Here is a 14835-nt window from a genome sequence, read left to right on the forward strand (position 1 = left end):
TTAGAAGGCACTGCTGGCCCTGGCCTACCGACCATTCACCTCCCACTCCACCGGTTTGTGGCTCCTTGCTTCAGCATCTGTGAGAACAAATTCCCAGGAACAGCCTTTTCCCTCTTTCCGGGCTGACTTCACCGCTCCCTGCTCGCTCCGACCGGCGAAGAAAAGCTGGTGAAAGTTCTCCGAGATGCGCCTGTGTCTGTGTGTGTGTGTGTAAAGCTACAGAAGTGTAAGTGGCAGGCTTTATGTACTTCCAATAAGGTCAGACCTCGGTTTCGACTCCCATCAAGGATAAAAGCTGAAATCCTCTCTCATCTTTCCTTGGAATTCATCGCTTTGATGCCGGGTTGAGTCTCAAAGAGTCTTTCTGAGAGAACGCTGCCAGGGCTAGACCTACCTCCCCCGGCGTGAATATTGATCAACCCACACTGGGAACGGCCGATCAGAACTAATCAGTTGAAGATTGGCTGCCCCCGCGCTTGGACTTTGTTGTGTAAAATATCCCTCGCCTGCCGTCTCCACTGAACCCCCCCCCCCTGGTGTTAAATTCATAGAAACATAGAAAACTGGTGCAGGAGTAGGCCAATCGGCCCTTCGAACCAGCACCACCATTCAATGTGATCATAGCTGATCATCCCCAATCAGTACCCCGTTCCTGCCTTCTCCCCATATCCCCTGACTCCATTCGCCCTAGGTGCTAAATCTAACTCTCTCTTGAACAGGCTTGTACACTCTGGAGTTTAGAAGGATGAGAGGCAATCTCATTGAAACGTATAAGATTGTTAAGGGCTTGTACACGCTAGAGGCAGGAAACATGTTCCCGATGTTGGGGGAGTCCGGAACCAGGGCCACACAGTTTAAGAATAAGGGGTAAGCCATTTAGAATGGAGACGAGGAAACACTTCTTCACACAGTGTGTGGTGAGTCTGTGGAATTTTCTGCCTCAGAGGGCGGTGGAGGCAGGTTCTCTGGACGCTTTCAAGAGAGAGCTAGATAGGGCTCTTAAAAATAGTGGAGTCAGGGGATATGGGGAGAAGGCAGGAACGGGGTACTGATTGTAGATGATCAGCCATGATCACATTGAATGGTGGTGCTGGCTCGAAGGGCCGAATGGCCTACTCCTGCACCTATTGTCTATTGCCTATTGAAAGCTCGAATACAAACCCATTTCCCCAAATGTGGCTCTGTACTTTCAAACGTGTTATATAAAGAAAGACCTGTGAAAGCCCACCTTGCTGCAACCCTGCGCCACTGTGCCGCCCATATTGATCTGTTCACAGTTGGTACAAGTTTCCCAGTTGATCAATGGCATCGACTAATAGATCGCTTCATTATTCAGCACCAGCGTTTTGCAAAATGCGTTTATTTACCCAGATTTGCCTCCTGTGAGAGGAAGCAAAAATGTACCTGAAGGTGAACCTGAGGTAACAGTTTAAGGATAAGGGGGACCGAGATGAGGAAAACATTTTTCACACAATCTCTGGAACTCTCTGCCACAGAAGGTAGTTGAGGCCACAGTTCATTGGCTATATTTAAGAGGGAGTTAGATGTGGCCCTTGTGGCTAAAGGGACCAGGGGATATGGAGAGAAGGCAGGTACAGGATACTGAGTTGGATGATCAGCCATGATCATATTGAATGGTGGTGCTGGCTCGAAGGGCCGAATGGCCTACTCCTGCACCTATTTACTATGTTTCTATGTTTCTATGTAACTTCGTTTTAATAAAGTTATTACCAAGTCTGAAGAAGGGTTTCGGCCCGAAACGTTGCCTATTTCCTTCGCTCCATAGATGCTGCTGCACCCGCTGAGTTTCTCCAGCATTTTTGTCTACCTCCAATCGCAAATGCTGCTTGACCTGAGAATGAACTGGCAAATTTAACAATGCATAGTCACTTTCACTGCAAACGTTTTCAAGTTATGGATGTTTGCCATTTTAAAACTTGAAGACCTTACAGAGATGTTGCCAGGACCCGAGGGGCCTGAGCTACAGGGAGAGTTTGGACAGGCGAGGACTTTGTGTCTTGGAGTGCAGGAGGCTGGGGGAATGATCTTATTGAGGTGTATAAAATCATGAGGGGAATAGATGGGGTGAATGCACAGAAATACTTTCACCCAGAGTCGCGGAATCACGTACATAAGTTTATGGTGAGAGGGGAAAAATTTAATAGGAACCTTAAATAGACAATAGACAATAGGTGCAGCAGTAGGCCATTCGGCCCTTCGAGCCAGCACCGCCATTCAAAGTGATCATGGCTGATCATCCACAATCAGTACCCCGTTCCTGCCTTCTCCCCATATCCCCTGACTCCGCTATCTTTATCTAACTAGGGGCAACTTTTTCACACAAACGGCAATAGGTGTATGGAACGAGCTGCCAGAGGAGGTACATAGATGAGGCAGGCACTATAAAGGCATTCAAGATACATTTGGACACGCGCATGGATGGGGGCGGTTTGGAGAGATATGGACCAAATGTGTGTCGATGGCACTAATGGAGATGGGACATGTTGGTAGGCATGGGCAAGTTGGGCCGAAGGGCCTATTTCTGTGCTGTATATCTCTATAACTAGCTGTGGATCCCAGGAATATGAAAACTGGTAACAGCTTTTTGTGAGAAAAGCACTGTTCTGGGGTGAGTTAACGAACATATCCAATACTTACATGGTAACTAAGAGAGAGCCAAGGGTTATATATTCAGTGAGAAATGCATGGACATAGGGATATGCGGGAATGGGGGGGATATAGACCATATGCAGGCAGGCATGAGATAGCATTATGTCTAGCATAGACATTGTGGGCTGAAGGGCCTGTTCCTGTGCTGTTTCTCCTCCAGGTTCTAAATACATCTTGTGGTGTTAAGCAAAAAGACACAGAGTGCTGGAGTAACTCAGCGGGTCAGGCAGCATCTGTGGAGAACATGGATAGGTGACGTTTCACAGAGTGCTGGAGTAACTCAGCGGGTCAGGCAGCATTTGTGGAGAACATGGATAGGTGACGTTTCACAAAGCTGGTTTAACTCAGCGGGTCAGGCAGCATCCGTGGAGTGACGGAATGGGTGACGTTTCGGGTTGAGACCCTTCTTCAGACTGAGGCAGGTACTATTACAACATATAGAAACTTACAAAATTCTTAAGGGGTTGGACAGGCTAGATGCAGGAAGATTGTTCCCGATGTTGGGGAAGTCCAGAACAAGGGGTCACAGTTTAAGGATAAGGGGGAAATCTTTTAGGACCGAGATGAGAAAAACATTTTTCACACAGAGAGTGGTGAATCTGTGGAATTCTCTGCCACAGAAGGTAGTTGAGGCCAGTTCATTGGCTATATTTAAGAGGGAGTTAGATGTGGCCCTTGTGGCTAAAGGGATCAGGGGGTATGGAGAGAAGGCAGGTACAGGATACTGAGTTGGATGATCAGCCATGATCATATTGAATGGCGGTGCAGGCTCGAAGGGCCGAATGGCCTACTCCTGCACCTAATTTCTATGTTTCTATGTTTCTATATAAAATATATTTTTTTGTGAACCAGCATCTACAGTTCTGGAGAAATGGAGTCTGAAGAAGGGTCTCGACCCGAAACGTCGCCTATTCCTTCTCTCCAGAGATGCTGCCTGTCCCGCTGAGTTACTCCAGCATGGTGTATCAATCTGCAGCTCCATGTGTGACTACATTGCTGTGTTAGAAACGCAATTAGTTGAGTTTGCGATTATATTTTTAAACGACAAAAATGAATTATTTTGCAAGGTTTTTTATTTAAAGCCAAAAGTTTAGCTGTTCTTCCCTTCAGTGTCGCAGTGCTGAAACAATCCAGTCTGAGGAAGGGTCTCAACCTGAAACATCACCCATTCCTTCTCTCCAGAGATGCTGCCTGTCCCGCTGAGTTACTCCAGCTTTTTGTGTCGAACTTCGGTTGGAAACAGCATCTTTTTTCGTTCAGTTTAGTTTAGAGATACAGAGCGAAAACAGGCCCTTCGGCCCACCGGGTCCGTGCCGACCAGCGATCCCCGCACATTAACACTATCCTACACCCACTAGGGACAATTGTTTTACATTTAGCTGTCGGATGGAACTGCAGATGCTGGTTTAAAGCGAAAGATAGACACAAAATGCTGGAGTAACTCAGCGGGTCAGGCAGCAATCTCTGGAGAGAAGGAATGGGTGACGTTTCGGGTCCGAAGAAGGGTCTCGACCCCTGAAACGTCACCCGTTCCCTTCTCTCCACAGATGCTGCCTGACCCGCTGAGTTACTCCAGCACTCTGCGAAACGTCACCTATCCATGTTCTCCACAGATGCTGCCTGACCCGCTGAGTTACTCCAGCACTCTGTGAAACGTCACCTATCCATGTTCTCCACAGATGCTGCCTGACCTGCTGAGTTATGGTGCAGCAGCATCTATGGAGCAAAGGAAATAGGCAACGTTTCGGGCCGAAATCCTTCTGGAAATAGGCAACGTTTCAGGCCGAAACCCTTACGGGTTTCGGCCCAAAACGTTGCCTATTTCCTTAGCGCCACAGATGCTGCCTGACCCGCTGAGTTACTCCAGCACTCTGTGAAACGCCACCTATCCATGTTCTCCACAGATGCTGCCTGTCCCGCTGAGCTAGGCCAGCATTTTTAGTGTCTTATCTTCTGAGAATTCTGAAATGCCTTTGAACCAGGGCCCAGATTGAACAGATAGCTTTGGGAAGAGGCTGGATACCATGCACTTCTGAATCATTTTTAATGAAAATGTTAAGGGTTGCTGCAGCGTGCGAGGAAGAGAATGCTGGTTTACCCGCAGGGGAGTTGGTAGTGTCGTGCTGCTGCGGGATGAAGTTTGTGCCGACCATACCCACACAGTTGCACGTCTCATTATTTTAAATCTACATAACTCCCGCAACTGCCATTTTCATTTCAGAATTCCTCGTTAAAATAACGAGCTGCTTTAAAAAAAATAAGAGCAGCCAGAATTGGCTTTCCCCGTCCACAGCAGCCGACAGCCAGCTCGGTTGTTAAAGGTGCTGGTCTTTTGTCTTATGAATTGGGTGGGTGGAGGGTGGTCGTGGAAAGATGACTCGAGACTCCTTTATGCCGTCGACAATAACATCATGGGTTCCTCGCTCCCCTCCTACCCGAGCCAGAAGGCCCGGAGTCAATTATGCCTTGATTATTTTCAAATGCTAATCGACCTCCTGTAGCAAGTACTCGCTCGCACTGCATGGGAACCAATGTCAACGCTGTCTGTAGACAGTGGCGGTCTAGCTCCACCTCATGTCCCCGGCTGGTAATTACAACGGCGCTCCCACCTGTTTACACGGGGAATTGGCATTAGGAGGAAAGGCGCAAAAGTGCTGGAGTAACTCAGCCGGGTCAGGCAGCATCTGTGGGGAACATGGATAGGTGACGTTTCACAGAGTGCTGGAGTAACTCAGCGGGTACAGCAGCATCTATGGAGCTAAGGAAATAGCCAACGTTTCGGGCCGAAACCCTTCCGGGTTTCGGCCCGAAACGTTGCCTATTTCCAGAAGGGTTTCGGCCCGAAACGTTGCCTATTTCCTTAGCTCCATAGATGCTGCTGCACCATAACTCAGCGGGTCAGGCAGCATCTGTGGAGAACATGGATAGGTGACGTTTCACAGAGTGCTGGAGTAACTCAGCGGGTCAGGCAGCATCTGTGGAGAACATGGTTAGGTGACGTTTCACAGAGTGCTGGAGTAACTCAGCGGGTCAGGCAGCATCTGTGGAGAACATGGTTAGGTCTAGGAATAAGCTCAGGGGCGGCCGTGCCTTTGTGGTTGCAGCTCCTAGACTGTGGAACAACATCCCTCTTCCCATCAGAACTGCTCCCTCCATCGACTCCTTTAAGTCGAGACTTAAAACTCATCTTTACTCTCAAGCCTTTCTTGACGTCCTCTGAGCGAGGGATATATGTGTGTAGTGATGTTTGTATTTAATGTATGAACCAATGTTGTATAACGTTAGGTAGACAAAAATGCTGCAGAAACTCAGCGGGTGCAGCAGCATCTATGGAGATAAGGAAATAGGTGACGTTTCGGGCCGAAACCCTTCTTCAGACTGATGGGGGGTGGGGGGAAGAAGGAAGGAAAAAGGGAGGAGGAGGAGCCCGAGGGCGGGGGGATGGGAGGAGACAGCTCGAGGGTTAAGGAAGGGGAGGAGACAGCAAGGGCTAGCAAAACTGGGAGAATTCAATGTTCATGCCAGCCGGACACAAGCAACCCAGGCGGGATATGAGGTGCTGTTCCTCCAATTTCCGGTGTTGCTCACTCTGGCAATGGAGGAGACCCAGGACAGAGAGGTCGGATTGGGAATGGGAGGGGGAGTTGAAGTGCTGAGCCACCGGGAGGTCACGTTGGTTAAAGCGGACTGAGCGGAGGTGTTCGGTGAAACGATCGCCCAACCTCCGCTTAGTCTCACCGATGTAAATCAGCTGACATCTAGAGCAGCGGATGCAGTAGTACCTCCACCAATGTAAAGCACTTTAAAAACATAGAAAATAGGTGCAGGAGTAGACCATTCGGCCCTTCGAGCCTGCACCGCCATTCAATATGATCATGGTTGATCATCGAACTCAGTATCCTGTACTTGCCTTCTCTCCATACCCCCTGATCCCTTTAGCCACAAGGGCCACATCTAACTCCCTCTTAAATATGGCCAATGAACTGGCCTCGACTACCTTCTGTGGCAGAGAATTCCACAGATTCACCACTCTCTGTGTGGAAAATGTTTTTCTCATCTCGGTCCTAAAAGATTTTCCCCTTATCCTTAAACTGTGATACTTTGGTCAATGAGAGTTGTTTTTTAAATGTGCTATAGAAATAAAAGTGACTTGGCTTGCCTTGAGGTGACGTTTCACAGAGTGCTGGAGTAACTCAGCGGGTCAGGCAGCATCTGTGGAGAACATGGATAGGTGACGTTTCACAGAGTGCTGGAGTAACTCAGCGGGTCAGGCAGCATCTGTGGAGAACATGGATAGGTGACGTTTCACAGAGTGCTGGAGTAACACAGCGGGTGCAGCAGCATCTATGGAGCTAAGGAAATAGGTAAAGTTTCGGGCCGAAACCCTTACGGGTTTCGGCCCGAAACGTTACCTATTTCCAGAAGGGTTTCGGCCCGAAACGTTGCCTATTTCCTTAGCTCCATAGATGCTGCTGCACCATAACTCAGTGGGTCAGGCAGCATCTGTGGAGAACATGGATAGGTGGCGTTTCACAGAGTGCTGGAGTAACTCTGCGGGTCAGGCAGCATCTGTGGAGAACATGGATAGGTGATGTTTCAGGTCGGGAACCTTCCTTGGGCTTTAAAAAAAATGTTTTTTTAATTTTCATTTTATTTTGTGACGATCTTTGATATGACCTGCTGAGTTACTCCAGCGTTTTATGTCCATCTTTGGTATAAACCAGCATCTGTAGCCAGCCCTACAAAACCATGCTGACTGGCCCTAATTAGCCCATTCTCTTCCAAGTGAAAGGAAATCCTATCCAGAAGAATTCTCTCCAATACCTTTCCCAATCAGTAATGAACAGTTTGCACGTTTACAATGCCCTCTATGATCTCTACCTCCGGCCTTGCCATGGTGGAGTTGCTGCCTCAGTGCGCCAGAGACACGGGTTCAATCCTGACTATGGACGCTGTCTGTGCGGAGTTTGCAGGTTCTCCCCGTGACCCGTGTGCTCCAGTTTCCTCCCACACTCCAAAGACGTACAGGTTTGGCTTGGGATAAAGTTGTAAATTGTCCCTGACGTGTGTGTGTGTGTGTGTGTGTGTGTGTGTGTGTGTGTGTGTGTGTGTGTGTGTGTGTGTGTGTGTGTGTGTGTGTGTGTGTGTGTGTGTGTGTGATTGACACAGTGTAGCTGGTGGTTGGGGGATCACCGGCCGGCACGGGCTCGCTGGGCCGAAGGGCCTGTTTCCGTGCTGTATCACTAAACTAAACTGCCTCGCTGCTGTGAGAGTGGTGCACGCAGTCAGTGTTTGCAGGAGACGCCATTACACAGCTCCACACACCCAGAGGATTGGCCCAAAATACACTGCCCAAAGGAGACAATCATATTTTGCGATCAAATTTTGATTAAATTCCTTTGACCGATACACCAAGGCACGGTGCTCTGAGCCAGACACATACTGTACCCAGGGGTTTATTTGTAGCTTTTCTGTAAGTCTCCTCAAACACGATAAGAATGCAGCCTCGAAGGCGCAGTGCAGGCTCGAAGGGCCGAATGGCCTCCTCCTGCACCTATTTTCTATGAATACACTTCAGAATTTCCTGGCCACATTCTTGCACTGATATTTTCCACTACTCATGCCTATGTAGAGAAACAAGGAACTGCAGATGCTGGTTTGCAAAGAAGAGCACAAAGTGCTGGAGTAACTCAGCGGGTCAGGCAGCGTCTGCGGAGGGAAATGGACAGATGACATCGTACACCTGTACAGGTCACAGGTTACGGGGAGAAGGCAGGAGAATGGGGTTAGGAGGGAGAGATAGATCAGCCGTGATTGAATGGCGGAGTGGACTTGATGGGCCGAATGGCCTGATCTATCTTTCCCTCTTAACCCCATTATCCTGCCTTCTCCCCATAACCCCCTGACAATCCCAGAGGGATTCTCCACAGATGCTGCCTGACCCGGCTGAGTTACTCCAGCACTCTGTGAAACGTCACCTATCCATGTTCTCCACAGATGCTGCCTGACCCGCTGAGTTACTCCAGCACTCTGTGAAACGTCACCTATCCATGTTCTCCACAGATGCTGCCTGACCCGCTGAGTTATGGTGCAGCAGCATCTATGGAGCTAAGGAAATAGGCAACGTTTCGGGCCGAAACCCTTCTGGAAATAGGCAACGTTTCGGGCCGAAACCCTGAAGGGTTTCGGCCCGAAACGTTACCTATTTCCTTAGCTCCATAGATGCTGCTGCACCCGCTGAGTTACTCCAGCACTCTGTGAAACGTCACCTATCCATGTTCTCCACAGATGCTGCCTGACCCGCTGAGTTACTCCAGCACTCTGTGAAACGTCACCTATCCATGTTCTCCACAGATGCTGCCTGACCCGCTGAGTTACTCCAGCACTTTGTGTCTATTTATGACTTTATACGTGCAGGACCTATTTTACAAAATTGATTGAGTTTTTTTGAGGAGGTGCATAAGTTCATGAGTAATCGGAGCAGAATTAGGCCATTCGGCCCATCGAGTCTACTCCACCATTCAATCATGGGCTGATCTATCTCACCGTCCCAATCCCGACCTCAGTGAGGTCCTCAAGTCCGGGCAACATCCTTGTAAATATTCACTGCATTCTTTGCAGCTTCTGTGACTTGATTCATTTTAAGTTCATTAATTGATTAACAGAGAGGCTTGTCGATGGCGTTGTTATGGCCCGATCTATTCCCCTGAAGAAGGGTCTCGACCCGAAACGTTCCCCATTCCTTCTCTCCAGAGATGCTGCGCGAAACAACTAAGGAGCGAAGGAAATAGGCAACGCATCTCGGGCTGAAACCCTTCTTCAGACCCATTCAATGTTAAGGGCTTGGACACGCTAGGGGCAGGAAACATGTTCCCGATGTTGGGGGAGTCCAGAACCAGGGGCCACAGTTTAAGAATAAGGAGTAAGCCACTTAGAACGGAGACGAGGAAACACTTAATTCTCACAGAGAGTGGTGAGTCTGTGGAATTCTCTGCCTCAGAGGGCGGTGGAGGCAGGTTCTCTGGATGCTTTCAAGAGAGAGCTAGATAGGGCTCTTAAAGATAGCAGAGTCAAGGGATATGGGGCGAAGGCAGGAACGGGGTACTGATTGGGGATGATCAGCCATGATCACATTGAATGGCGGTGCTGGCTCGAAGGGCTGAATGGCCTCCTCCTGCACCTATTGTCTATTGTCACTCTATCCAAGCCTTTCACTATTCTGTAAGTTTCAATGAGGTCCCCCCTCGTTCTTCTAAACTCCAGCGAGCACAGATGATGTTTTCCTGGCTCCCGTGTCTACAATCAGGAGGTCACAGACTCAAAATGAGGAGGGCGGAGGCCTGGGGGGGGGGGGGGGGTGTGGCCATTTAGCCGAGAGAGGAGAACAACTGTCTTTACCCTGAGGGTCTTCAGAATTCCCCGTCTAAAAGCCCTGTCCCACTGTACGAGTTCATTCCAAGAGCTCTCACGAGTTAAAAAAAAAATCAAACTCGTGGTAAGCACGGAGAATGAGCGTAGCGGGTACGTCGGAGCTCGGGGACGTCTCTTAGCGGCTCGTAACGCTAACGGCAGGTAAGCTCGGGAAGACTCGCTAACGGCAGGTAAGCTCGGGAAGACTCGTGAAGATTTTTCAACATGTCGAAAAATTACCGCAAATCTCTGGAGTTCGGATCAGGGGAAACTCGGGAGAGCTCTTGGAATGAACTTGTACTGTGGGACAGGGCTATGACGCTCTCGAGGGTTGGAAGACGCAAACACGGAAATAATGCTGAGGCTCTATAAGGCGCTGGTCGGACCACATTTGGAGTTTCGTGAACAATAGCAAAGTGTGGAGTCGTAGGAATTTGGTCGTAGGAATAAGTTTGGCCGCTGGTCGTGGTGGCCCCAGTGGGCCGAAGGGCCTGTTTCCCTGCTGTATCTTTCAATCAATTGACGACTCTCATTTCAAAGAAGTGCACCTTTTTCTTTAAACCAAAGGTGTTTCACGCTTTTGTTTCGCCAATAACAATGCCCGAGTGGGTATCTGACCTCAGGACCATATTCGAGTGGTGGCGGCTCTTTCGAGTGTCAGCTTACGAATGCTCGCTGAGGTCAGGAACTTACGAAAGGGGAAGAAGCACTTAAATATCGGAGGTCCACGGCAGAGTAGTCGGCATTTGCAGACAGGAGACAGAACTTCTTTCCGTGTCCATCTTGTTTCAAATGTTGACCTCGCCATCATCGTTCTACGCGAGCTTCCCGGCGACTATCAGTGCGAGCTATCACTTGTCGCAATAGATGACGGTGGTGGCAGAATTAGCTCAGGATACTGTGTTTAAGAAGGAACTGCAGATGCTGGAAAATCGAAGGTAGACAAAAAGTGCTGGAGAAACACAGCAGGTGCGGCAGCATCTATGGAGCGAAGGAAAATAGGCAACGTTTCGGGCCGAAACCCTTAAGGGAATAGGTAACGTTTCGGGCCGAAACCCGTAAGGGTTTCGGCCCGAAACGTTGCCTATTCCCTTTGCTCCATAGATGCTGCTGAGTTTCTCCAGCATTTTTGTCCATCCCCAATTAGTACCCCGTTCCTGCCTTGGTTTTGGCTTTGAATTACATTTCCCAGACAGGGGTGAATGAAGGCTAAATGAAGGAAATAGGCAACGTTTCGGGCCGAAACCCTTCTTCAGACTGATGCTGGGTGGGGAGGAGCCAGAGGGCTGAGGGAGAGCTGAGAAGGGGAGGAGTCAGCAAGGGCTATCGGAAATTGGAGAAGTCTTAAAAACAGTTTTTACCCCACTGCTATAAAGGCACTAAATGTAGCCGCCAAGGAACGCAGGGGCGATACTTACTAAGAGACTGTGAAATCGACAGAAGGATGTAGGGCTGGGTGTTTATGCCTGCTATTTTTATGATATTTATTTTAGTTTATCTTTTTTTAAATATTTTACCTTGTATGTATCGTTAGCTTTTTAGAAATGTTTGAATGGTGCACTGACTGGCTGACATTTTACAATTTCGTTGTACATGCCTCATGTTACAATGACAATAAAGAAACTATTCTAACTATTCTATTCAATGGCTCAGCACTTCAACTCCCCCTCCCATTCCAAATCCGACCTCTCTGTCCTGGGCCTTCTCCATGGCCAGAGTGAGCAACACCGGAAACTGGAGGAGCAGCACCTCATATTCCGCCTGGGCAGTCTGCACCCTAGCGGCATAAACATTGAATTCTCCAATTTCCTCCTCCTCTTCCTTTCTTCTTCCCGCCCCCCCCCCCCACCCTCCACCCTGCATCAGTCTGAAGAAGGGTTTCAGCCCGAAACGTCGCCTATTTCCTTCGCTCCATAGATGCTGCTGCACCCGCTGAGTTTCCCCAGCAATTGTGTGTACCTTTGACTCTTGACTTGCCTATTTCCTTCGCTCCATAGATGCTGCCTCACCCGCTGAGTTTCTCCAGCATTTTTATCTACCTTCGATTTTTCCTGCATCTGCAGTTCCTTCTTAATCATTTTAAAGTATTGTCTTTAATTAAGTCGGTGCTGTGAGGCAGCGGTGGAGTTGCTGCCTCGCAGCGCCAGAGACCCCGGGTTCGATCCCGACTACGGGCGCTGTCTGTACGGAGTTTGCACGTTTCTCCCCGTGACCTGCGTGGGTTTTCTCCGAGATCTTCGGTTTCCTCCCACACTCCAAACCTACGTGTAGGTTTGTAGGCTAGTAGGCTTGGTATAAATGTAACCTGTCCCTAGTGTGTGCGGGGTAGTGTTAGTGTCCGGGGATCGCTGGTCTGCGCGGACTCGTCGGGCCGAAGGGCCTGTTTCCATGCTGTGTCACTAAAACCAAAACGAAAAAAATAACTTACTTGAAGCCTGGGTTTTCCCTTGAAAGTGATACGGTAAAACACGAATCATTTTGTCAACCAGAATGGATTTTAGATTGTGAAAGATAAGATTTTATTGACTGCTTATTTTTGAAATTAATATAAAAGTTATTTATATTTAAAAAAAACCAGAAATTTGAATGAGAATCACTCTTCATACAAGTGGCGGCAACAATCACCCATTCACACTAGTTCTATATTATCGCACACCTTACACAAATCATTTTGTAAGTAAGTAAGTAAGTTTATTGGCCAAGTATTCACATACAAGGAATTTGCCTTGGTGCTCCGCCCACAAGTAACAACATGACATACAGTGACAGTTACGAATGACTCAGAAAACACTAAACATTAATAATAATAAAACATTCATGATAAAACACCATTGATCAAGCATGTGAACCAACAAAATACCAGATCAAAGGGAGGCTACAGACTTTTGGCTGTTGAGTAGAGCAACTACTCGTGGATAAAAACTGTTTTTATGTCTGGCTGTGGCAGCTTCGACAGTCCGGAGTCGCCTTCCAGAGGGAAGTGATTCAAAGAGTTTGTGGCCAGGGTGAGAGGGGTCAGAGATGATCTTGCCCGCTCGCTTCCAGTGTACAGTTCGTCAATGGAGGGAAGGTTGCAGCCAATAACTCAATAACCAGCCAATAAACCAGAGTTTTAGTATTGCGGGCGGAGCACCAAGGCAAATTCCTTGTATGTGAATACTTGGCCAATAGACTTATTCATTCATTCATTCATTCATTGTGAAAAATAAGATTCTATTGACTGTGTATTCTGAAATTGATGGAAAAGTACGGTGGTGTTTAAAGGAAAAATAGAAATTTGAATGTGTTAGGTGGGCAGACCGGAAACGTCGGCAACTCCTTCTGTCCTCATGGGGGGGCTGTCCCACTTGGGCGACCTAATTGGCGAGTTCAGAAGAGCTTAGGAGAGTATGAAAAAAATGACATGTTCAAGACCTCCTTCGACCACTCTCGAGCATGAAGGAGAGTGACGAAGACCTCCTACCACCTCGTGTCGAGCATGCGAGTCCAGAGGAAATTCGCCAGGACTCGCGGATTAGGTCGCCCAAGTGGAACAGCCCCTTAAGATGCTGCCTCACCCGCTGAGTTCCTCCAGCATTTTCTGTCCACCATCGACTTTTTTCCAGCATCTGCAGTTCTTTCTCAAACAATTTGTAGGACGTTGAGTTTAAAAGAAAATGAATCTTTCTGATATGTGTTTTTTGTTGTTGGTGTTGGCCTGAGCGCCTATTTCATGGAACTTGCAATCCTTTCCATATTTTACAGTTGCTGGGATTGTTACTGCAGACTTTGCTTCTGGCCTTATACACTGGGGAGCTGACACCTGGGGTTCTGTGGATATTCCTGTCATTGGGAAGGTGAGAGGCGACTGGATGAATCGCATTTAATATGTGCATTGTATTGTGAACAGGGGAGCGGGCGGGCGGGCGTACAGACATCAGGGGCACAATTAAAATGCCGCGTCTAAAAATAAAGCCCATTGTTATTGCCGACCCCACCACCCCTTTTTATTCGCTGACCGCTCGTGCGTTTATACCTTGGACGCAGAAACAAAATGGAGGGTTGTGTTGTAAGTTGGTGGGCATGAGGTAACGCTGACCATATTTGCTGGTGACCACCTCCTGAGTTGTCCTAATGTCACAATACGTGGACAACCGGCGCACAGCATTGAGCACAGTCTTGCACCGAAAGGATTTTTTTCCTTCCTCTCTCTCTCTCTCCCCTCTCTCCCTCTCCCCCTCTCTCTCTACCCCCCTCTCTCTCTCCTCCTCTCCCTCTCTCTCCCCTCTCTCTCTCTCTCTCTCTCTCCCCCTCTCTCTCTCCTCTCTCTCCCTCTCCTCCTCTCCCCTCCCCCCTCTCCCTCTCTCTCCGCCTCTACCTCTCTCTCATTCTTTCTCTTTCCCTCCCTCTCCCTCTCTCTTTCTTTCTCTTTCTCTCTCTCTCTCTCTCTCTCTCTCTCCCTCTCTCCCCCCTCTCTCTCTCTCTCTCTCTCTCTCTCTCTCTCTCTCTCTCCCCTAGAACGAGTGTTTTAAATGACCCGACGATTTTTGTTGTTGTTGCCCCGAATCAGATGAATCGGCCAGCTTGTGGGGTGAGTGGATGTTAAAGCAACAGCCGGCAGTGATGATAGGACACAGCATATATTTAAAGAGGAGCAATGTTACCTTTCAAGCCACATGGTCCAATGCAGCAGCAGCAGAGAAATAACACTAACGCAGAATAATCTTAGAAACAGACTGGGTGTGTGTGTGTTCCTCTCTTGTTGGTTTTCAAAGA

General features: G+C 48.5%; 1 protein-coding gene across 1 annotated transcript in view; it reads left to right on the plus strand.

Moving 5' to 3' along the window:
• LOC116982859 (transmembrane protein 189-like) overlaps window positions 1–14835 on the plus strand; it is a 112026-nt gene that overhangs the window by 46263 nt on the left and 50928 nt on the right. Inside the window, exon 3 of the mRNA XM_033036383.1 lies at window positions 13825–13916. Coding sequence (XP_032892274.1) covers window positions 13825–13916 — 92 coding nt within the window. The remainder of the gene's footprint in view (window positions 1–13824; window positions 13917–14835) is intronic.

Source organism: Amblyraja radiata, chromosome 17, assembly GCF_010909765.2.
Source record: "Amblyraja radiata isolate CabotCenter1 chromosome 17, sAmbRad1.1.pri, whole genome shotgun sequence".
In the NCBI taxonomy this organism is placed as follows: Eukaryota; Metazoa; Chordata; class Chondrichthyes; order Rajiformes; family Rajidae; genus Amblyraja; species Amblyraja radiata.